General features: G+C 43.1%; 1 protein-coding gene across 2 annotated transcripts in view; it reads left to right on the top strand.

Moving 5' to 3' along the window:
• The window catches only part of LAMB4 (laminin subunit beta 4), an 84537-nt gene that overhangs the window by 14874 nt on the left and 44397 nt on the right, over positions 1–25266 (top strand). For both annotated transcript variants that reach the window (XM_045578553.1, XM_045578552.1), the window contains exons 5-15: positions 325–398; positions 1584–1772; positions 3307–3370; positions 3556–3770; positions 5296–5416; positions 6609–6797; positions 11121–11300; positions 13715–13824; positions 16145–16224; positions 16815–16965; positions 22902–23033. In XM_045578553.1, the coding sequence (XP_045434509.1) occupies positions 325–398; positions 1584–1772; positions 3307–3370; positions 3556–3770; positions 5296–5416; positions 6609–6797; positions 11121–11300; positions 13715–13824; positions 16145–16224; positions 16815–16965; positions 22902–23033 (1505 nt within the window). The remainder of the gene's footprint in view (positions 1–324; positions 399–1583; positions 1773–3306; positions 3371–3555; positions 3771–5295; positions 5417–6608; positions 6798–11120; positions 11301–13714; positions 13825–16144; positions 16225–16814; positions 16966–22901; positions 23034–25266) is intronic.

Raw genomic sequence — 25266 nt, 5'->3', positions numbered from 1 at the left:
AGATGTGAGGTCAAGGACACGAGCCCATTGTTCCACCCATGGGAACTGTCCCGGGACTCCTTTGGTGGTGTGTAATACTGCCACACTGTGGCTATAGGCACGGACGTAGGCGCAGTCTGGGTAAGTCCCAGATGGCTCTCATATAGACCTTCTCTTGGGCATGGAATAGCATAGGAAAGCACTCCAACAGATTGAAAAGAGAGTTGATCACCAGCCATGGGCTTTCAAAGGGTTTGATTATAGACAAGCCACACTGAGGGATTAACATGATAAACGAGGGTCTCTCAAAATCACTGATTTTCTCCTTTCTGGGGTTTTTTTTAGGTCTTGATCATGTCAGCATCAGATTGGACTTGGAGGCATTATTTCAGTTCAGCCACCTTATTCTGACCTTTAAGGTACAGATGCGTCTGCTGCCCCTTGTATCTACTAACCAAATGCTGGGGTTCCCTCACTTGTTAATTTAGTAAATTATTCCCTGCCGAATCCCTGGAATTAGATTTTGGGGCAAACTCATTAGTCAACAGAGCGACAAACCGCAGCCGCAGTTTGCTGACCACTGACTTACCTGAAAGTCTGCTTCCTTGCTTCCTTGCCGAGAACAAAAAGCTGTGTGTACCTGGACTCCAGCTTTGTCATTGGGGTTTTTGTTCTTGGATTGAAACAAAATACCACTGCTCATTAATTAGTAACTTACATGGTCAACGCCAACCGAAAAGTCTTAGAAGATAGAACAAAAAGAAAAATGTCAAGCGCTGGGCCCAGGAGATAGAGACCACAGAACAAGAAAGATACTTTTGAGCAAAAAAGGGCAAGAACCGGAAATTATTTAGGAAAATATGGAAAGATTGTGATCAAAAAAAAAAAAGGAAGAAAAATCAAAGGGTCTTTGTTAAGGTTGCTGAGGTATCCGAGAAAATCCTGTGCTATAGTCATTTTCTGATCATGCATCAAAATTCTAATTTTGATGTCAGGCCTGGTGCTAAGTTGTTATTAAAAAAATAAATATAAAAAAAGAAACATTAACCTTTGCCCCCAGAGAGCTCACAATCTAGTCATGGATACAAATTTACATATTTATATGTAAACTGCATATGTAAATTTAAAATCATAATACGGAGTGATAAGTGCATAGACATATTAGAATGGTGGGGAGTTCATTGATAACGCTAAATCTGTTCTGGAGAACCCAGATAAACCTCCTGGTAGATTTTCAAGAATTATAAGAGTTTGCCAGAGGAAAAGTATTCTAAGTTCCCCTACCCCCAATTAAAAAAAAGAAGAAAAGAAAAAAACATGCAAATTGCTGTATAAAATATCTATACATTAGCTTCTTAAAAATTAATATGCCATCTTTCTCCCAATTAATCACATGGCCATAACCATTTTTAAATGGAATTAGATCTTAGGGCAAAATATGCGCTCATAAATACTTGCCAACTTTTAAAAAGAGATTTGGTTTGTTCATCGTATAGAAATAAAGTTTGAAAACATAGAATGAGAAAATATAAATATTTCCTGTAAAGCGGGTAATTACATCTCCCTTTGTGAGGTATTTCAAGTTTAACTCATTTTTTCCACAGACTTTTCGGCCTGCTGCAATGTTAGTTGAGCGTTCCACAGACCATGGACACACCTGGAAAGTATTTAAATATTTTGCAAAAGACTGTGCTACTTCCTTTCCCAACATCACCTCTGGCCAGGCCCAGGGCGTGGGAGACCTTGTTTGTGACTCTAAATATTCGGATAGTGAGCCCTCAACTGGCGGTGAGGTAGCATTTCCTTTCTTGGATTCCTTCGCTGTAAAATAAGCCTGTTGTGGTTTGTTGTTAATGTTGGTTAAATTTGGACAAAAAGCAATTTAGGTAGCATTTGCTGAAAAATAACTTGAGCTGTCGGGTTTTAAGAATGACAGTTTAAATTGAAATGAGTCCTGAATTCATCTCACATTCAGATAAATAATAAAGACCTTCTAGGAAATAGTCCTGCACAGTGTCCAGCTGAAAGTGAGCGGGGCCTTAAAATCCAGGCTGGGCACCAGGGCCTGGGGGATTCAGAGGAAGGAGCATCTGTTTCTAACCCTTACGAGGGAGGGAGCGTGTAGGTGAGCGCAGCCCTGGACTAGTCTCACCTCATCTCCTTGATCCACAAGCCACCACTCAGGTGGAATCTGCCAGGAATCTCCCCCTGACCAACCCTAGTAGCTGGCAGAGGACCCGGGTAGGAGTGGGGTGGTGGTATTATCTCATCAGGAGTAGTAGAAGGAACTGGTGGTCGGCGGTGGCTCCAAGAATTCCCTGCCAAATCCAAACTGGTCATGACTTGCTGAGTTGTGACCCCATCACTCCACCCCACGCCAGAGCAGGGGCCCTCCTTGCGTACGGCATCACGAAGTCTCCCCTGACAACTGTTTATTACTTTCATTTTCCTTCTTGGCACTTTTATTCATATGAAAACCCAACGATGGCCTGTATCCTGCGCTAGCTGGGAGGCAATGGCTAGGCCTGTGGGTAAGATCAGGATCTCTTAGGTAAGAGTATATACCCTTTAGCCCTAGCTGATTTGGTTCAATGGATAGAGCATTAGCCTGCATACTGAAAGGTCCCATGTTCGATTGTGGCCAAGGGCACATGCCTGGGTTGTGGGCTCGATCCCCAGAAGGGGGCATGCAAGAGGCAGCCAATCAATGATTCTCTCTCATCATTGATGCTTCTATCTTTCTCTCCCTCTCCCTTCCTCTCTAAAATCACACACACACACACACACACACACACACACACACACACACCGTATTTTTCGGACCATAAGACGCTCCGGACCATAAGATGCACCAGTTTTTAGAGAAGGGAAATGAAGAAAAAAAGATTCTGAAACAAATAGTGTCCTAAAATATTTTATGTGCATTAAAACCCAACATCAGTCATAAACACATGTAATCAACCCTGTAAAGTAAACAGCAGCATTTAGAACCATTTTAGAGCCGGGCAAGCACACAGAGACCACACAGAGCCGGGCAAGTAAAAAAACTTTTTTTTTAAAGTATATGTGTAGGCTATATTTGGACCATAAGACGCAGGGACTTTTTCCCCCCACTTCTGGGGGGAAAAAGTGCGTCTTATGGTCCGAAAAATACGGTGTGTGTGTGTGTGTGTGTGTGTGTGTGTGTGTGTATATATATATATATATATATATATATATATATATATTTTTTTTTTTATTTTTTTTTTTTTTTTTTTTTAAGAGTATACCCTTTAACAATCAAGTTCTTGGGTAAAATACGTACATTTGCCTACATTTGTTTTACAGGTTGTTTTAAAAGCTTTGGATCCCAGCTTTGAAATAGAAAACCCCTACAGCCCCTACATCCAGGGTATGAACTGTTTTATATTTTTCTCATTCATTGCTATTCTAAAAATTTCCTGTGAGCAGTGTCCTTGCCGTTGCCTCTCTAGAGTCCACTAAGGGGATGTCAGTCAGTCAAGAAGGGCGCCTTGAACCGACACAACCTACATGCACTTTGGTTCGTTGTTTTTACTACGATCTTCCTTTCTCTAGACCTAGTTACATTAACAAACCTGAGGATAAACTTCACCAAGCTCCACACTCTGGGGGATACTGTGCTCGGGAGGAGGCACAACGACTCCCTGGAGAAGTACTACTATGCTCTCCATGAGATGGTGGTCCGGGGCAGCTGCTTCTGCAACGGCCATGCCAGCGAGTGCGGCCCGATGCCGGCGGTGCCCGGAGATGTGCTCAGCCCTCCGGGGATGGTGAGTGACGCAGCCAGGAGAGCGGCTGGCCCCCTACCTTCCTGTACTGTCCTGGTGCTCCAGGCGGACCAGACTTTCCTCCTGGGATCCACACGTCCGGCCTTGTGTCGGAGCAGGTGTGATTCCGCCTGGCCCGCCAAAGCCCTGTGGGCTCTGCCACACATGGGCATTCTTGAACTCATGACCAGAGGGTGTAACTAACTTACGATTTTAAGATAGCCCACTTTCTCTCTCTTTGCTGTTTATTTGTTTGTTGTTTGTTTTTTAGGGAATGGAGATTTGTGGGGAGGAGCCATAAGTTCACATGCATTCCCTTACACCAGTAGTTGGCAAACTGTGGCTCACGAGCCACATGCGGCTTTCAAGCCACAGTTTGCCGCTCTGTTGACTAATGAGTTTGCCGACCACTGTGTAAGGCATTACCCTTACCCAGAAGTTTTGACTTCAGGTTAAAGACATTAGTACATTATTAAAATGTTTTTTAAGTGTCTTTCCCTAAGGCAGTGGTCACCAAACTCATTAGTCGACAAGAGGCAAACCACGGCTCAAGAGCCACATGCCTTACAAACTTATTGGTGGTCTACTGCAGTCAGTGCCGTGGTGTTGGAATAACATCTGCTGTTGTAAGGATGGTCACCCCAAGTAGCAGTCTTACGCTGTGATGGCTATGTCTTCATAGTGCCAGTCTCTTCCCTTCTTGGGACTAGTCTGAGGGAGTGATGTAGTAGAAGAATTGTATTTTCATGCAGAGTCCTGGGGGTGAATCTACTGAATAATTTAACTTAGTCATAACCAGACCCGGCATCAGACAAGGCTTGATTGGTGTTGAAGCTTTTGTACCTTCTTACTCAGCTCTCTCCATGTTTCTGTGGAAATAGAACTTCTTTTGAACTTGGTCATTCAGGGCATTTTATGGGGAATCACACACTTTTCTCCAGTTTCTTTCTGTTTTTCTAATTTCCTCTTTTTCCTTACGCTTCTAAACCACCCCAGACACACACGCACATACACACATACACACATCTTGCTGAGGGCTGCAATGTGCTGCCTTGACACTAACACTCAGAAATATCAAAAAATTTATTGTAAATCTTTACCAAACATCTTAAATTTTTAATTGTAAAAGCTATTGCATCTAAATTAAAAAAAAAAGAGGTAGTATAGTTGCTGTTGTAACTATTATATGGGAAACTGAAATTCAAAGAGGCCTGAGGCCTGGTATTTCATTTTCCATTAAAGAACTGCACCATTGCCTGACCAGTGTGGCTCAGTGGTTAAGCATCGACCTATGAACCTGGAGGTCATGGTTTGATTCCCAGTCAGGGCACGTGGCTGGATCCACAGTGTGGGGCAGGCAGGAGGCAGCTGGTTAATGATTCTCTTTCATTGTTGATGTTTCCGTCTCTCGCTCCTTCTCCTTTCCTCTCTGAAATCAATGAAAGTACATTTTTTAAAAATAATAAAGAACTGTAGCACCTCCAAGATGAGCCCTCCTTTACCACTGCTTGCTTATCACACGATGCAGGTCCATGGCCGGTGCGTCTGCCAGCACAACACAGAGGGCACCAACTGCGAGCGGTGCCGGGACTTCTTTCAGGATGCGCCCTGGAGGCCAGGCACGGGCCCGCAGGATAGCACCTGCAGGGGTGAGTGGGGAAGAGTCCTTAGCACAGACTGAGGACAGTTTGTTGTTGTTGTTGTTGTTGTTCATTTGGTGAACAGGAGCTCCCAGCTCCAACTGCATGATATGCTGATGTCTCCCGTTATCGCACATGGGAAAATCACCCCCATATCGAACCTTCACACCAAAAATTAACATGAATTTGAAAAATGAAACAATATGAGGGACCGAGCCATGTAATAATGTCAGCAGGGATGGTACTAATCCAGGTGAGGTTAGATTCGGTACCCAGATCCCTACTATTGTCCTGAATCACCATACAGTCCATGAATGTGACCTTAGACGCAGGTGTCAGATAATAGGAGAAATGAGGTCTAGGTTGAGTTTGACAGGTTAGTGTGCATTTTATAAAACGTGTAGGCTCACAAGGTGCAGGTTTTTTCGTAATGTCCTTGCTGCCTCTAAATTTTGATGAACTTCTGAGCGAACTTGTTATTGCTTCTGTTCCCAGATTTGGGGGAAATAAGACTGAGGGGGAAGAGGTCACCAGAAGAGCTTGTGGGAAAGCCCCATCCATGTGTCATATCTACAAGGCCCGGCACACATTTATGCCACTTATGGGGGCAAACAAACCCGAGCAGCATAGACATTGCCACGAAGACGGACAAACTCCCCCAGCAGGCCGCCTTTCCCTGTGGCCCAGGCGCCGCCCCAGGCGGGTGAAGGGCCCTGTGACCACCCTCCCAGCTCTCGGCCCTCAGAGAAGGCGAGGCGGTGAGGCTCAGTTTTGACATCGGACCTGAGAAGCCCAGTGCCTACAGAGCATGCGGTGTAAAAAAAAATTCCAGTTCACAGAGCATGTCAGTGAAGTGCTCTTTACCAGACGACAATGAAAATATTGCATGTTAGGGCTTCTGGATCACCCAAAGGATTTACTTCCATTTACCTGATTTTTATTAAATTAAATGGGAGACATAAAAACCTAAATATTAAACGTTTGGGGAACACACTTCAGAGAGAGAGTACCTGAGCGGAGTAAGAGTCCTGGGAAGACCTTTGAAAGCCCTGATTGAACTGTGTGTATACCTGTGTCCATGAAAAGAAGGTGGGGTGGCTGAAGAAAGAGGAGGTGAGGATGCGGGGACTCCTGTGTGGGATGCCAGCGAGGCTGTTCGCAGCCCGGGGTGAGTCTCTGAGGAAGTCTTCTCCTTTCCCAGCTTGCAGCTGTAACGGCCACTCGGACCGCTGTCACTTCGACATGAGCGTGTACCTGGCCAGCGGCGGGGCCAGCGGGGGCGTGTGCGAAGACTGCCAGCACAACACCGAGGGCCAGCACTGCCACCGCTGCAGGCCCCTCTTCTACAGGGACCTCCGCAAGGCCATCTCGGACCCGTACGCGTGCCTCCGTGAGTCCCCAGCCTCTGACCGCACCCTTCGCCCTGGTTTGAGCAAATGGAGCAGGTCTCATTCGGCTTAGCAGCACCTCCAAACGTCCCTCTTAGGGGCAGGGAGAGTTTGCAAAACCATTTTAACTCTAAGAGCGTTTCTTTCGCTTCGCAAATTGGGCCAGATAACGCGGGTCCATCACGGTAGTCTTGCAGCAGTGGATTATAGTAGATAATTAGGAATCTATTCTGGATCCAACCTGGAGGGGGCAGATGGTTTCAGGGGATGCCTAGACACCCAGACTTTCCCGGAGGTCAGCTCCAGCAAGGACCTGGCTACTGACAGTAGCTGCATTTGATGGCTGTAGGCCATTCAACTATGTTGTTAAGATGCATGAGCTAACTATTATTACCTTGCTTCTTTTTTTAACCTTAAAAACTTTTTTCCTTTTATTTCTAATCTCAACTTTTAAAAATAAAATATTTGAAGCATATACAAAATAGCAGAATAATATAGTAAACACCCTTATAACCACCACCAGCTATGTCAAAACAGAATATCTTACCCTATCATCTTCAAGACTTTAACAAAACAGGACAGGTACTCATGATGTCTTAGGTGCACATCTGTCCCACTATGTTTGGTAGCTATCACCACATTATTTTCACCTATGTTTTACCCACAAACAGTATATATATATATATATATATATATATATATATATATATATATATATATATGCATGCATATTTTCACACTTTAGGTTAGTGACATTATGTTGTGTGTATCCTTCAGTATTTCATTAAGCACTGTATGTTTAAGATTTGTCCTTATCAGGTGGCCCTCGTTTTCTAATTTTAATTCCTTCCTTCCTATAAATGCACCAAAATCTATTTGCCTATTTTTCTTCTGATGCTACAATAACCACATGCTTGGCCTTATGCACACACACAAAGATTGCCCCTAAGAATCATACCCAGGAGCGGAATTACTTGGACATAATATGAACTTCATGTCGCTCTATATTCTGGCCAACACTTGATTTGATCACACTTTAATTTTTGCTACTCAAATAGTATCTCACCAGTATCTTAATTTACATTTCCTTGCAGGAATGAGATTAGTGAGGCAAACAAAGGACCTAGGCCCCGAATTTAAGGAAGTACCATTCTCAGAGTCATGTAAGCGTAGGGTTGCCACCTGCCACTTGCACTAACCTGACAGTGAGTGCCACCTTAAATGCTGTGCCGTGGGCACCTTGTTTTCCCCTCTCTAATCCCAGCACTGCTCTCAATTATTGCATAGATAAATACTCCAACCTGATTTCGAACACAGTGCCAGTTACTGGGTCTGGTATCTTAACTCTACTGTACACTAACAAGTTAGTCCACTATTCTTTTGTGGATGCTGGTGGAGAACATGAAACTCCTGGGTCAAAGACAAAGGACGTTATTACTCACAGCACAGCAAGCAACAAGATGCTTGTATTGGTCTGAGTTCCCAAGTCCCCAAGCCCCAACTCCCATGGGGCCATTCAAAGAATACCAGATGGTTCCTGTACACCTAATGGGTTTATCTCATAGCCAAGGAACACTGGAAGAGGATTCATTGCTTTTATGGCAATGGAAGCAAGTTTGTTCTTTGTCTTGAGGAGAAGGTTTCCTCATTCCTCAAGGTAGCTGGCTGCAAACACAATCTTGAGATATGGCCTGGATAAAGAGCAGTGTGGCCTTGCATTGTTAGCACACTCAGCAAAACATTCAGGTGCCCAGGACCCAGAAATCCTGCTTCTTAGGTTATATCATCAACTAAATGTTATATTGATGAGGGACTTGCTATGAAACTACAATGTCAAACTTTATTAATCACAATACATAAAATGAAGTCTTATATAAAAGTAATTCAGTAGCTACCTAAATACCTACAATATTCTAGATTTCAAACTTTAAACCATCACAATATATAAAAAGCATACATGATTTTTTTTCTCAGATTGCTTAGTAGGTACCTAACTGCATAAAATTTTACCGTACATGGCCTGTTTAAAATTTATACAAAGAACTGGATTCTCAGGGGGGGGAAAAACCAATTTTTTAATCAATGTCCTAAGTATCCTACATTTTTTACCAGAATCTGTAATTATACACACACTCAAAATTTAAAAGAAAATGAAACTACTCTCCTAGGTAAAATCAGTAAAATATAATGGTTTGAAACAGATAATCTAAGAGCATGGAAAGAGATTGGAAATAACTAAACCAAGTGTTTTGAACACATTGAAGAAAGTCTTGTTCCTTCAGAACCAGTATCAACTAGATAGTGCTTTTAAAGGAAACCAAGGGAAGAAAACGAGTCCCCCTGGTATGAAATGAAAAAGCCATGCTTTGTAAACAAGTTGTTTCTCAAGGAAAAGCAGATGAGGAGCTTATAAAAACTACCATCTTGAGACCCCCCAGTTTCTCCCAGTTTACCTAAACACATGTTTTGTGTATGTGTGTGAGTCTATACAAATGACGTGTTTTAAGACTGACTAGCAGCAATCTCATATAAATTTTCTCTAAGTTGTTTTTGTTTGACTCTAAATATTTACATAATATGATTCCAGGCATAAGAGTTGACTAAGGTTAAATCTTCCATGATTAAAACACAGGCAAATGTGATACAAAAAAAAAAACAAAAAAAAAAAACAAGCACACAAAGATTTAGTAGACTAAGCTGCTGATAATAAAAGTTTGTTAGAATTGAGTTGTGTGACACCAAGAAATTTTATTGAAATTCTATCTTAAGGGCCCTGACATAGGGTTATTTCAAAGTAAAGTCACTGTCCACTCACCCCCATCCACCAAAGGAAGCTTCTGCACATAATTCAATTATATTCAGGGCTGACCCTTTGGAGTGTCTCCCAAATAAAGCTGAGCCTTTTCCTTTTGGCTACTTCCAAAATGAATCCAGTTTGTTCCTTCCTTTCTAAAAGCAACTGGTTTTAATTAGAAAATAATTGTGGTTTTTCCAAACTAAACAGAACCCAATGCTGTTTTTTCCATAGTAACATTTTCTCACCAGTCACAATCTAATAGCAAACAATTGAAATCTACAGATTCTGTCAGACAACCAAGTGATTGCTTCAATGATGCCAAACAATGGGTTTGACTAGATTTTTATCACTATAATGGTTATGTAAACATAGCCTTAGACCTGAGGGTGTTATTTTTATTAATCTAAAGCAAACATGTATAAATGTGAATATAATTGGTCCTTAGAATCAGGATATTTATTTTAAAAAAATTTTTTTGCATTTTTAAAAGTGAAAACACAGAACCACAAAGATACAAGAGATCATGGTGGTCATCTGATGTCTCCAACTTGTCCTCTAAACCAAACACCTCTGCCTGGACCCCTCTGCTGATGAAGGGGTCACTGCTCCATTGGGTAGCCCTAACCATTAGAGACTTCTTCCTTACACTCAGGTTCTCCCTTTTGTAACTGCTAATCTCTGGAATACTTTACACTATCAGCATCCTTTTTCATGTGACATTCCTTCCTTCAGTTGTTCAGCTGTCTTGGGGGGAAAAGCAGGGAAGGGGAAGTTGTACATTAGCTACTCCTTCCCTACAGGTGACTATTTATCTCATTTTCTAGAATCTCTTCCAGGTTTTGCTCCACTAGCAGGCATCCAAAAAGAAAACAGGATATGAATATTTCTTGCTCTTGCCCCTTTATTTCTTTTTTTTAAATCGTATATTTTATTGATTTTTTTTTAACAGAGAGGAAGGGAGAGGGATAGAGAATTAGAAACATCAATGAAAGAGAAACATCGATCAGCTGCCTCATGCACACCTCCTGGGGATGTGTCTGCAACCAAGGTACATGCCCTTGACCAGAATTGAACTTGGGATCCCTCAGTCTGCAGGCTGACACTCTATCCACTGAGCCAAACCCTTTGTTTCTCATAGGTGCTCCTTCCACAAGTAATTCAGTGGCACAGTGTTGTGCAACCACCACCTCTGTTCCAAAACATTTTCAACACCCCCAAAGTAATCAATCTATTTTTAATGTCCAGTTCTCACAGTAGCCATCTTCCTCTGGTCCTCTTACTTTAGAATCACTTAAAAGTTTTTTTTGGTTTTGTTTTTTTTTAATGTATGGAATTTTTCAACATTTTCCAAGACCAGAGATCCAAGAGATATTTCTGAGCAGCCCTTTATCCACTCGTCTAATTATTTAAACATATTTAATGACTTTTAAAAAGTAAAATGGTTATATCGTGAGTAAAATGCTATTCTTACATTTCAGGTTTCCCACAATTTGCAGTTAACTAAGATAATGCATGTCTGTGTCCCCAGCTTGTGAATGCGACCCAGATGGGACCATATCGGGTGGCATTTGTGAGAGCCACTCTGATCCTACCTCGGGATCTGTGGCTGGCCGGTGCCTGTGTAAGGAGAATGTGGAAGGAGCCAAGTGCGACCAGTGCAAGCCCAGCCACTACGGACTGAGCGTCACTGACCCTCTGGGCTGTCAGCGTAAGTCAACAGCGGCTGGGTAACCAGCCTGGCTCTCTGTCAGCTCTAAAATCCAGTCATTGGTGTGGTGGTTGCCAGAGGGAAAAGGGTAGGGATGAAGGGGGTCCTAATAAATGGTGATGGGAGATTTGACTTAGGGTGGTGGGCACACAGTGCAATATTCAGATTTTGTAACAGAAAGCCACACTTGAAACCTGTATGATGATATTAACCCATGTCACCTCAAGACATGTAAAATTTTTAAAAAGAAAGAAATTAAAATTCAATCACTGTAAATACCTGAGTCCTGCCAGCCTCTCAGGGTTTTGTTTTGTTTTGTTTGTTTGTTTGTTTGCTTGCTTGTTTTTTGCTACTAGAGTTCTCTTATGCTTTTTTCCATTTTTATTAAGTTTATTGGGGTGACACTGGTTACCAAAATTATACAGGTTTGAGGTGCACAATTCTACAACACATCTGTGCATGTACTGTGTGTTCACTACCCCAAATCAGGTTGATTTATCATCATTTATCCCCTCATACCCTCCTCCACCTTCTCTCAACCCCTTCACCACACTGCTGTCCAGAGCCTCTCGGATTTTAAAAGTGACACAAAAACTCCCGTGAATTTTATTCAGTTCTCAGTGGTTTGCTGAGTTTGTCCTAAGGGACCAGCAGGGGGAGCAAACAGTGGAAAATGCCAGGAATTTAATGCCAAGTTGTGAAAACTTTAGAAAAACACCCTCCACTAGGACTCTCCTATACAGATTTGTTAAATCATATTAGGGTTTCTGTAAAGACTGATGACTTCTTGAGCAATTTTCATATGATGGTTTCTTTTGATTTTTTAAAATTACTTCTCCCTTTTCTTCTCATGTCCCTCCTAGCATTTTGATGTTCTCTGACAAAGAAAAGAAAACAATTAAGAAGCCAGGGGAGTAGCTACAGGGAAATAGAAAGAACCGTAAAGTTTTCTGGGGCCAACTGAAGAGACCCGTGGCTTTAGGATAACACACATTTGCAGCTGCCTGGGGTCCCAAACAGCTGTAGGATCTTCAGGGAATCCGGGTAAATAATGACTCTTCGGGCACAGCATCACACTCTACATTTTTCTCACATCAAGCACTGTATATTATTTTACATTTTGAGAGCAGCTTGCTGAATCTTAGTGTGATAAAATTGTCTCCTTGAGTTTAATAGCAAAATTAAATTTCAGGAGAATGAATTACATAGTCAACCCAATTTCCCATCACACTTTGCAGAGCTCTAGACATTTCCCCTGGCTGACTGACTGACTTCATGCCCTCAGAGGATAAGCCAATAGTGGGGTTTTGTTTTGTTTTGTATTTTATAACAGCTTTAGTGGGGTATAATTCACATAGCATGCAATTCACCTTTTAAAGTCTCCAGGACAATGACTTTTAGTGTATTACAGTTGTGTAACCATCACTACAATCAATTTTAGAATGTTTTCATTATCCCAGCATGAAACCCCATACCCTTCTTCTGGCTATGTACCCAAAAGATTGAGAGCACAGTCTGAAAGAGATATTTACATTCGTATTCATAGCATCATTGTTCACAATGACCAAAAGGTGGAAGCAACTCAGTGTGCATCCATGAATGAGTAGATAAAAAAAAATGTGGTATGTACTACAATGGAAGATTATTCAGCTTGAGAAGGAAGGAAATTGGCACATGCTACAACATGAACCTTGAAAACATTATGCTAAATGAAATAAGCCAGGTAATAAATAAGCCAGGGTTTACAAAGTTCATCCATGTTAGAGCATGAATCAGTACTCCACTTCTTTCTATTGCTAGATAATATTCCATTGTGTGACTATATCACACTGCATTTATCATCAGTTGATGAACCTTTGGCTTCTCCCACGAACACTGGTTTTTCCTGCACGGGAAATATATACATCTTGTCCTGGTAGCATAATTTCTTAGTCTTCATAACATAAGCAGGACTCAGAAATGTCTATGTGTGGAAGAGAAAGGGGAGAGGAGAATGAAAAGAAAATGTAACAAGGCAGTAAGAGAGAGAGGAAGGAGATAGAAAACAATAGGTGCCTCTGCCAGAGAGGGAGCGTGGCAATTACCGTGACACTCAGACACCCTTGGGCCGAATCCACAAACCAGCCAGCATCCCTCAGGATAACAGTGCCAGGCATTCAGCTTGCATGCTTTCTTCCACTTTCTTGTCTCCAACTAACTGCCATCCAGTAGGTCTACACGAGGGCTCTGGGAGTGCCTGGCACTGGATTCCCTGGGCAGGCTTGTGTGCCAAACAGTAATCATGCAGCCAGGCAGACAGGGAGCTGGGCAGGCCTGGCTGCTCTGTGGCCACGTGTTTTGCTCAGTGTGGGCTCCTGAGGACATTCACAAACATGGGGACATAGAAGTGAGTGATCGTGTCATTGTGCTTTCAGCCTGCAACTGCAACCCACTGGGGAGTCTGCCGCCATCGGCCTGTGATGTGGACACAGGCCAGTGCCTGTGCCGGCCCTCTGCCACCGGCCCACGCTGTGAGGAGTGCGCTGTACGTACAATATTTGCCTATGTTTTTCCTTGTAGGTTGGGATGCAGATTTCTGTGCCATTGCCTAGGAGAGACTTGGTCTTGTTCATTGCTTTCCTTGTCCTATTGTATTTCGATACTCCTGTGCTAAATATATATTTGCACAACAGAAATCAGCAAACACTAGGAACCAGCCCCCACCCTCTCACAGAGAGCTGGTTGTTAAACATTCACCAGCACGCCAACATTGATCAGAAGGAACTCAACAGACCCAGGCACCATGTCAATATTTTGTTGTTTTCATTTTTGTTTGTTTCATTTTATTGTGTTTTGCTTTCTTGAGCTTCACAGATGTTCCTGGCTTTTAAAGTTTTACTTTCAATTATACTTGACATTAGTTTCAGAAGTACAAAATAGTGTTTAGACATTTATACCCTTTACAGAATGACCATGGTTAGTTCAGCATAAGGGCTATAGCTCACGTCAATAGCTTTATCCTTGGTTCACCTAAAAATGCCAAGTACGTGGGCATTGATCTGCCCCCTCCTTCGGGCTCACCAGGCCTTTGGGCCTGTCCTCTGTCTTCTGTCCCCGGTCGCTTTATCACCCCTGCCACTCCTTGCCTAAAAATACCTTGGACGAGCTCATTTAAAAAAAAAAAAAAAGAAAGAAAAGAAAGAAAGAAAGAAAGAAAAAAGAAAAGAAAAAACAGACCAGAAAAAAAAACAAAACAAAAAAAACAAAAAAAAAAACTTGGATTTATTGTAGATTCCTGTGGGAAATAAACTCTTCGTTTTTTCACAGACTCCACTACACATATGTGCATGTATGTCTAAAATTAGTCAAATGAGACATTTTTACTCCATACGCAATGTGTTATGCAGTTGGGGAATCAAACCCCACTCATTCCTTTGTTCTCTGATCTTGGCAGCCCATCCTGACATTTTAGAAAGAAAAAAACAAAAAAGTAACCTAGTAAAGGAACAGTGACCTTGACGTGTCTGAAGAAATGCAGCTGATAAATATGAAACATATGCCTATTAGGACATGGTTTTGTGCTAACATTTTAAGTAATTTTACTGGAAACATATGAGGCTGGAGCAGAGGAGGTGGGAAAGAAAGCATGGAAGTAGGGATGACTAAGGCACCCTACGTGAGCCAGAGCAAGTCACCTCCAAGCTTTACTTAGCGGCGTGAGCCACGGAGCCACGCCAAGCGCAGTGATCACATGCAGACAGCACAAAGAGCTATTTGCCAGGATCCATGAAGACACCTTAGACCCAGGCTGACTTTTTGATGGGCAGGTTAACGGCCAGTTTGCAGTTAACCCAACTGTATTTGCAGAAGGAAAATAACTGAGCAGTGGGCACTTGTCCACTGTGACTGAACTCATGCATCTGGCAGGTGCCCCCCACCCACATCTGTCCCATGGTGCCCTGGACCTGTGCGGGAGCGGCCACAGGACAGCATACCCTGCCCGGAGGGAGTTTCACAACCACATCCTAAGTGAAGCAGTCCCTTTCACATTGTTTGTGCCTAAACAGAAATCTGGTTTGGGGAAGTCCTTTGCTGCATTTTGTAACAAATGATAACAGTTTTAAATGTTTAAAAATAAATATTTTTGAGTAAAATTGGCCATAAATTTTTACCAAGATAAAAAAAAAAAAAGTATGGGTACTTAAGGAATTCATTTCAAACAATAGTCCCATGCCTAGTGAGAGCTTGATTTCATCTGAGCATGTTCAATTGAGATTTGAGGGGGAAGTATTTTTCTGAGCATTCTATAGTAAATCCTACTGGATTTAAGAAATAGTTGTTGGTTTTTCACCAGTTGTTTGTACTGAATAAAGGTCAAGATGTTGCAATGATGAAAAGTCTTAAATAACAGAGCTGACTCTCTCAGAGAGAGAGATTGTGCCAAAACTACTTTATTTATAAACAAGTGATTCTACTAAACTATGATATTCATATAAGAGTTCAAAATCTGTTTGATTGATTCTTTTATGCAGAAAGGGCACCTGTCGGTTTTATAAAAGCAGTTGCAAACAGGCTAGTTGGAGAACTCCTCTTGCCTGGCTTTAACCCAGCTTGAGGCTAGCTTGGTTTTGTCGGAGGAACTTGTGTGGTTTCCATTGCATTTCCACTTGAACCAATAAACAGACATCTCGCTTGTCCCCTGCATTTCAAGTCCTTAGAATGGGAGCTCTGTGTCCTTGAAGGTCATTACCAAGGGGAAAAAGAGCTCCTGTGTGAGCTTTTGTGTAATATTTCTCATTCAGTATTATATGCCAAAGCAGCTAATACCTTCACACCTGAATCAACTGAGCACTTTCTCTTTGTAGGTTGGATACTGGGGCCTGGGAAGTCATCTCCATGGATGTTCACCCTGTGACTGTGATATGGGAGGTGCTTATTCTAATGTGTAAGTCAGGAAAATGAATGACAACACTTTGGGACAATATTCCTCACTCACATACCCACATAAAAGCACACTTATTTATTTATTTTTTCTGATATACTCATCACCAAAGGGGAAGGAGTTTATTTCATGTCAAGCAAAGGGCATTGAAAGGCGATGATCTCAAGACATGAAGCAGAGCCCAGTTGACTTATTTTACTTGAAATATTTTCAAGGCTGAGATGACAGTTCTTCTGCCTGGGTCTATCCCGTGATATGATGGGATAGATGCCTGCAAACACGTGATCTGACCTGCCTAAAACACTAACTTTTTGTCACCTTGTAAAGAGAGATCCTAAGGTCTCCTTTTCCTGGTTTTAGAGCAGAATCAGAGCCACGGAGGGAAGAAATGGCTACTTGGTTTCATGGATCTGGATTGGCTGTTCAAGACCAGACTTGGAGAGCCCATGGCCTCTCCTCCCCCGCCCTGGGAAAGTGGATTGATCTATTTAAAGAATGGATCCAAACATGGGGCACAGTTAGCTCAGCACTCCCATGCCTTCAGTTTGTACATGTCCTCACTACATTTTTCAGATGGATTTATTTTTCCCCAGGTGTTCTCCCAAGGATGGGCAGTGTGAATGCCGCCCGCATGTCACTGGCCGCAGCTGCACTGACCCAGCCCCTGGCTACTTCTTTGCTTCTTTGAATTACTATCTGTACGAGGCCGAGGAAGCCACGCTGCTCCAAGGACTGGCCTCTTTGGTGCGTATTTTCTTTCCTTTCCATACAAACTTTATTTGATGAAATGTCAGTAAATACATACAGCACACCGTTGAGATCATGGGTAAAGTTCCTGGCAATGCGTGGTTTTGCCCACAAACGCAGATCAGAGTAGAGTTTATTCTCTCATGGAACTGCAGAGTAGACAGACTCTTGAAGGCGGAGTCTTCATTTCATTGGTCTGCCCATCCCAGTTATAGCCTAGAGCCTGCGACCTAAGGGAAAGGTGGGTTAAGTTGTGATAAAACAGACTTGACTTTTGCTCTTTCATCAGATAGAATGTGTTTATTGAGCATCTACTTGTCTATCTCCCCCACGACACTATGTGGATCCCATTCACCATTGTTGCACAAGTGCCTGTCCCATGGGAGGAACGGGGTAGATCTCTGCCTAGTGAATGAATGAATAAGGCACATGAAAGCAATGTAAACGTGCTCTGGCCTGCTGAAGCTGATCTGGGATTAGCCTGTCATTGAAGTCAGTGATGGCCACAGGAGTGTGTGATCGCAAGTGTCACTTCATCTACAAGTCACATTCCTGTGGGATATGTCAACATAAGACGCATCCAAGCCTGTAAGAATTTTTGTCAGTTTACATGAGCCAAACTGATGACAGTTGCCGAGAAGCAAAATCTCGATGGACTGAGGAAATGCTCTAGAAAATGACAGTTTTGCCACTTATTTTATACATTACCATCAAAGGAGAAGACATAAGGGGGTGACATGAAATTCATTGGTGATAGATTAGGGACGTGGGAGAAAGCAAAGTAGGAGAAATCACTGGGATTGGGTAAAAAGTAAAACAAATAGACACATACTTCTTTTTCCATAGGCGGGAATAGCATAGGTAACAGTTAACATGAAAACTTTAACTATGAGGGGTTCCCGTGGTCATGCACTCTGGTGAAAGATTATACCCTGGGGGGTTGAAAAAAAGAGGATTTCTCAGACATTCCAAGGTATGTTGTTGTAGATGCAAAAAGAGCTCAGGCAGGCCCTAGCTGATTTGGCTCAGTGGATAGAGTTTTGGCCTGCAAGACTGAAAGGTCCCAGTTTTTATTCCAGTTAAGGCCACATAGGCCTCCTCTGAACTTGTCAGGTTTAGTATGTGGCCTCTTTTTCATCCACAGATATTTCCCCTAAAAACACTTTTTTTTCAAGACTTGTTAGAAGCACAGGCTCACACGTGTAAAACGATTAGAGAAAATACAAATTAGACTTCCATGCCATTCTCCAGCATGTGACTCCAGCCGTATACGGGAATGTGACAAAGGGAAATGTAATGTGAGGTGAAAGGCGAGGTCTTCAAGGAGAGAAATCATGCGAAAGTTCATTCTGAAGACAGGATTTGGGCAGGAAACTGGGAACTCATTCCAGCTTCCAGGGACTAAGTCATTTCCTGAAGTCTCTTTCTTATCTGCACACTGATAGAAATTTAAAGACATAAAAATTCATAAGGGATAAGAAATGCTATTAAGAGTCTTGGAATCTTCTCTTTTAGTGGCTGTAATTGGGGCAGTTACAGGAGGCTTTTACTGTCCCTACATAGATTTACACCTGAGGGGCAGAAATGGAAATGAAATGATTCAATGTTTGCATTCTTCCTGATGGTTTTTAACGTTACATATTTATAATGGTGATGAAAAGAAGACTTTTGGAAAGGAATGTTGGTATTTATTTTTAGGCTATACCAAATTATATATATAGTCATCTTGGCCCTGGCTCTTAACACAGAGCGCCTACATCTTTTGGAATTCCTGAGTGGTAAAAGCACTTAGGAACATCTTTTGTTCTAATATTTGGTCTTTGACCTGACTCCTGATGCAAAGCACCTAAATCCTTTGGAATTTCCTGAGTGGTAGGAGGAGATAGGAGTGTCCTTTGTTCTAGTGAGGCAACTCTTGATGGACTCCTGGATTGCTTCGGGATGGGGACTGGGAACCAGAAAGACCAAGCCATTTCATTAGAAGCGTAAAATTTCCAGCCCCACCCCCATCCTCCAGGAAGGGGAGAGGGCTGGATATTGAGTTAATACCTGTGTAATATACATCTTCATAAAAAGCCCAGAAGTACTGGATTCAGAGAGCTTCCATGATGGTGAGCACATTCATGTGCCGGGAACATAGTGCACCCCAACTCCAAGGGGTCAGACGCTCCTGTGTCAGGCACCCTTCCAGTCCTCACCCTATATATCTCTTCATCTGACTGATCATCTGTATATTTTATCATATCCTTTATTTTATTACTAGAGGCCCAGTGCATGAAAATTCATGCATTGGAGGGGGAGGTCCCTCAGCCCTGCCTGCCCCCTTTCACAGTCTGAGAGCCCTTAGGGGCGGGAGGCAACCTGGCGATCAGGGGAAGGCAACACCCCATCTCACCTCTGCTGCTGCCACTGCCGGAAGCGCAAGCTTTGTCCGACACTGGTTACCTGAGCCTCGGACAGCCCTGAATGGCTGAGCAGCCACCATCCGAGGTTTGCCTGTGCCTCAGGCTGGCCCTGGGTGGCTGGGAGACTAGGGGGCTGGGGGACTCTGGAGGCAGGCACATGGAGTGGCCAGGCCCACTTGGGAGCAGGCCTGGCCTTGCCATGCACCTGCCACCCCAGCGGGGCTAAGGGGACTGGGCGCCTCCATCTTGTGGCTGTGGGCACTGCCATCTTTAAGTGTGTGGCAGTCAATTAGTATATTCCCTCCTTATTAGATAGGATAAAGCAGTAATTGTAAGTATTTCCCTGAGTTATGTGAGCTATGCTAGCAATTTGTTAAACCCAAGAAGGGGCTCACAGGAACCCCGTTTGTAAGCAGTAGGTCTGAAGTACAGGTAACAGCCTCTACTGCTGATTGGCATCTGAAGGCAGGAGGCAGTCACATGGGACTTATCTCATACTAATGTTATCAGTGGCAATGGAGTTCTTGGGGTGCTCGGGGAAAAGAATTTCCTGAGACACTCCCCCCCCCCTCCTCCGGGAAGATTGGGTCTTGTGGGAAGCTTTATTGATGATGTAAAATTAAGGGGGTTCCCTCCAAGATCCCATCTCTGTCTGTCCTGCTATGCAAAAAGTCCAGTCTTGTCTTTAGTGGGGCTGGAGTTAAGGCCATTGTCCAGAGTATCTGTTCCATATTAAAGTATAGTACAGTACAGAACCAGGCTGGCTTACCTTGTGTTCACAGCTACAGTCCATTGTGTGTGGGGTCCACACAGCCATGGGCCATGTGGCTGCTTAAGACTCTAGGACAAGTGAGCATACGGAGCAAATATAGGTCACGGAGTAAGTGAGAGCATGAAGAGGGATGGGGATTTTAACTTCCCAAGATGTTGAGCATTTGCACTGGCCTCACCCCACTAGTCAATGATCTTTTTCCCAGACCATTCTGACAGGCAAGCACCTTCCCGATGTCACACCCACTTCACTGCACATGCACCCAAATCTCTTGTTCTATCCCTGCCCCCAGTGATCTGCAGGAAATGAACTGGTGGTTCCCTGGGGATTGTGAAGCTATAGCTTCCTGGTGAAGCTGCCCAGGTGATCATGCTTATAATGTCTGGCCTCCCCTTTGCTCTTTTCCTACCATTAATATTAATAAACTAGTTAATCATGATGATAACACTAACTCCAGATAGATACTGTTAGAACTGAATTAAATTGTAGGACAGCCAGCTGGTGTCAGATACTTGGGTATGGGAATAACCCCACATATCTGGTGTTGTGAGTGTGGTAATAGTGTGAGAGTAGAGGAATAAAAAACAAGAGCATTTGTCCTATCTATATATATAAAAGGCAAAGTGACCATCTGACCGGCTAGTAGGTATGATGTTTACTGACCTCCAGGGGTCAGATGCTCGACATAGGAGCTGCTGAGCTGTGGTGACTTGGCAGCAGTGTTTCTCAGGTGACGTACCCCGAAACTAGAGAAGAGATAGTCCAATTCCTTGCAGGGCTGCGTGATTCCACCTTTGGCTGTGGGTTATGTTGTTGCTGGGGCACTGTCGTCCTGAATCTGGTTTACTGTCACACTGCAATGACCACAGACAACCTTTGAGCCTTGGCGCTGCCCCAGGTGCAGCCAGCAAAGAGGGACCATGGGAAGTTGGCTCCAGGGCATGTCTGGCCCGTCTCACCCAGCCCCACCCCACTGGCCACCTTCTAATTAATTTCCTTTCAATGTGCACAAATCCATGCACCAGGCCACTAGTACAACTATAAATACAATATTTCCCATTTTTTAGGTAAGAAGACACAAAACAAACATGATTATCTGAAATAAGATGAACTGTTACTTAACATTTATTCAGTATGCACCATATGGTGGTTGCTGACAAGCAATTAAATAGGATAATGTCACATTTATTAATATAGCTCCAAACTGTGAATTTAGTGACTCAGATGAATCCTTACTAACATGAGTAATTTTCCTCACCAGTAAGAAAATTATTTTTAATTGTAGAATAAAGGATTTAAGTTAGCTACCATTTAATTATTTGTGCATCCATTTAACAAAGTTTATTGTGTGTTGTTATATAAATAAAACTTCCACTGATTTAGTGCTCTGTGCTTTACACTGTATATACATTATCTTATTCAACTTTCCAAATATCCTACATATTATCCTCTGTAATTTCCAGATGAGGGGAAACATTAGAGTGGTAAAGTAACTTGCCCAAAGTCACATAGCTGGTGGATAGTGGAGCCTGGATTGAAAGCCAAGTGTATCTGCTTTCAAAATTTGCTATGAATCAATCAACATATTGCCCATCCACATACATTATGCTGAGCTTCAGGGTAAGGTGGCATTTAAAGGGATTAAAGACCCTGCCCTCCTGGAGTTGTTAACTATAGCAACTATATTTACATAGATAGCTCAGGATTGGGGCAATGCCACATGAAAGGGAGAAACAATAATCATGCTTCTCTCTCATTATTGATAATTTTCTCTCCCTCTCTCTTCCTCTCTCTGAAACCAATTAAAAAATATATTTTTTAAATCTTGTTTATGGCCAAAACCAGTTTGGCTCAGTGGATAGAGTGTCGCCTTGCAGACTGGAGGGTCCCGGGTTCAATTCCGGTCAAGGGCATGTACAGTGGTTGCGGACACATCCCCAGTGGGGGGTGTGCGGGAGGCAGCTGATCGATGATTCTCTTTCATCGATGTTTCTAACTCTCTATCCCTCTCTCTTCCTCTCTGTAAAAAAAAATCAATAAAATATATATTTTTTTAAATCTTGTTTATGAAACCAACAATGAAACGTTAAGCATAATACCAATGTCCAGAGTACAGTGAAAATTTGGAAATGAGCACTTGGAGATTCTAACTGGGTTGGCAGCTGAATGACTAAGGAGAAGATATAAAAGAGGAGCCCACAAAACCAGGATTTTAAGGAAACGGGAGTTGCATGAATACATTTCCTCCCCTTCAGTCTGGCTGGTGCAATTTGGCTATCCTGGTATAACCCTCCGTGGGAACTCACAAGGCCAAATCCTACAAACTGTGAGAACTAAGAGGAATTGGTCTGGGGTGTGTCAAAAGTTACAATAGCTAATTAATCTTTGAGTCTTTGTGCCATGTCTGTTGTTGATTTTCTACAGCTTTCTTCTTGAGATTTCATGTTAAAATGTAGCGTTTTTGTACTTCTTCTTAAACACCATGAAACCAGTAGACAAGGGTAAATATTTTCCTAGTTTAGAATTTCACTGGTATAGGAGCCCTTAAAAAGAAAACGCAATAATCTTAGGACCCAGAATTCTCTGTTTTCACAGAAAAACAAAAAATTATAAACTGCCTCCATGAATGCTTCCTGAGGCTATTAAATGAGAATCATAATTACCTTTTAAATTATGGTATAATTTGAAATTCTTCAACTATGGTATAATTGGGTCCTTTGTTGCTTACTTAAGCTGTCATTTCTTTTCTTTTTAAGATATTAGCCACAGCTTCGCCTACATGTGATGTGTATTTGCAGCAACAAGAAAACTATTTCATAATTGACAAAGGAAATATAATACTGAAGAGAAGTCGGGAACAGAGCGTACATGCTGACCAGCAGAGCAAGGTAAGCCATTTCTTCATGGTCATTTCTGTAGTGCCTTCAACCACTAACCCAGATGCACCCAGAACTGTGCCTGGTACGTGTAAATACCCAGTCAGTGTGAGCTCAGTCAGTACTCCCCAAGAACAGAGTGGAGGAAAGGAACAGGCAAGCTCCAAGTAGTTAGAGCCCCTGTGTAAAACTTTGATAGCTTTATTTCTTTTCACAACAAAAATCCCTGGAAAGCTGGATTCTGAAGGGTCAGTCTCAGGTACTGTGAATTCACCATTTCTTGTAATTTTAGTAAGAAAAAGGTACAGCCAAAACCAGTTTGGCTCAGTGGATAGAGCGTCAGCCCATGGACTGAAAGGTCCCAGGTTTGATTTCGGTCAAGGACATGTACCTTGGTTTGTGGGCACATCTCCAGTAGGAGTTGTGCAAGAGGCAGCTGATCGATAATTCTCTCTCATCAATGTTTCTAGCTCTCTATCCTTCTCCCTTCCTCTCTGTAAAAAAATCAATAAAATATATTTAAAAAAAGAAAAGAAAAGAAAAAGGTACAGTTCTGAGAAATGGCTCTCCTTCTTTGAGAAATGAAGCTTGCTGATGTCCCTGGGATGGTGCATGGCTTTGCCCTCGATGCCAAGGCGGTTATCGTCGGTCCGTACTGGTGTGACCCCGGGGCCCTGCTCCAGTGGCGTCAGAAGGCTGGAGGGGCCTGAGGACCTCACAGCCAGCAAACCATTATCCACTCAACATCGGGACTGCTCCAGGCCCATGTCTTTCATTTAGTTGTCATGCCGGGATCTGTACTGAGAGTTCCCTCGTGCATGTGCATGAGCGGGCACGTTGCAAAAGCAGACAAAAACAGATGTTGGCTGTCTTGTTTACAAACCCAACACCTGAAACGGTTAATTTCATGTGAGAGACCTTCTTATGGGACTGAAGTGGTTGAATGAATGGCAGCAGGAATATTTAGCCATGGAGCCTGTCGTTAAGATTGCGGTTGGGAAATGAGCCATATGCACAAACAACTCATGTGTGCCAGGCAGGCCAGGCACACAAAAGAGGTGTGCATACATGACATGGACTTCAGTTGAGGGACCACTGCCAGGGTACACGAAGGCTGGGCTGTGCTGTTCCCCCCTGTATGTCCTCACATGCCAGTCGTGGTGGCCTGGCTCTCTCCTGCTTCTGTTTCTCTGGCTTCTCATTCTGAAGTCCTCCCGAAGAAGGGTGGGAAGCTGTCACTGCCCAGGACCTGGGCTCCCTGGGACACAGGCCAGTCAGCCTAGGTTTGACTGTGTGCAAGTGTAACCCTGGGAGTTCATTTCGAATGCATGTTCTAGGGCTTTCCCCTTGAGATGCTGAGCCTGAGGCTGGTCAAGCAATCTGCCTGTTTGCCAAACCTCCCAAGGTGATTCCGATACGGTGGTCCATGACAGCACTTGGAGAAGCACATGGAGGCAGCCATCTTTGATCACATGGGGGCAGCTATTGTGTGTTAGAGTGATATTCAATCTGCATATTACTCTTTTATTAGATAGGATAGAGGCCTGGTGCACCGGTTGGGGCCAGCTGGTTTGCCCTGAAGGGTTTCCAGGATCAGAGTGGTGGTTCCCTTGGGGCGTGGGGCAGCCTGAGCGAGGGCGCCTGTGGTGGTTTGCAGGCCGGCCACACCCCCCCAGCAACCCAAGCAGAGGCTGACATGTAATTGTTACTAAGTAAACATGTATCCAAGGAAGAGAAGTTTGAGGTAGATCACAGGGCAACTTGAACTCCAGGCTAAGTATTTTGGGCGTGATTCTTTTGGCAGTTAGAGTTTGAAATGCTTGCTGGCAGTGGTGTGTAATACGTTTTGGACTTGGGAGAGAATGGAGAGAACAGCCAAGAGAGGGTTGCAGCAATACAGGCAAAAGCAACTAGAGGCAGAATTCCCTTGGAGGCTGTGAGTTTGGAGAGGCAGATGCAAAAACCATTAAAGAAAGATTATCTACAGGATCCAGATGGCCCCAGGCTGACATCTCATACTGAGCCTTTTGGGGATGTTAATCAATCAAGGGAGTGAGTTTTGTGCTTATCTGCCTCCAAGCAGAGAGAAGACCATTTCTCACGTTTGCATGGAAGAGTTATCTAAATAAATACATGTGAGTTTTCTCATTGTCATCAGACATTTAGGCAAAATCCATGAAGTAGGCATGGGAATCTTTTCTTTCTTTCCATATTTTGGCCGGGATCCTACAGTCATAGCTGAGAA

The sequence above is a fragment of the Pipistrellus kuhlii genome, unplaced genomic scaffold (assembly GCF_014108245.1).
Source record: "Pipistrellus kuhlii isolate mPipKuh1 unplaced genomic scaffold, mPipKuh1.p scaffold_m20_p_10, whole genome shotgun sequence".
Classification (NCBI taxonomy): Eukaryota; Metazoa; Chordata; class Mammalia; order Chiroptera; family Vespertilionidae; genus Pipistrellus; species Pipistrellus kuhlii.
Note: the sequence above shows the minus strand (reverse complement) of the source record. Positions and strands in the feature narration are given on the sequence as shown.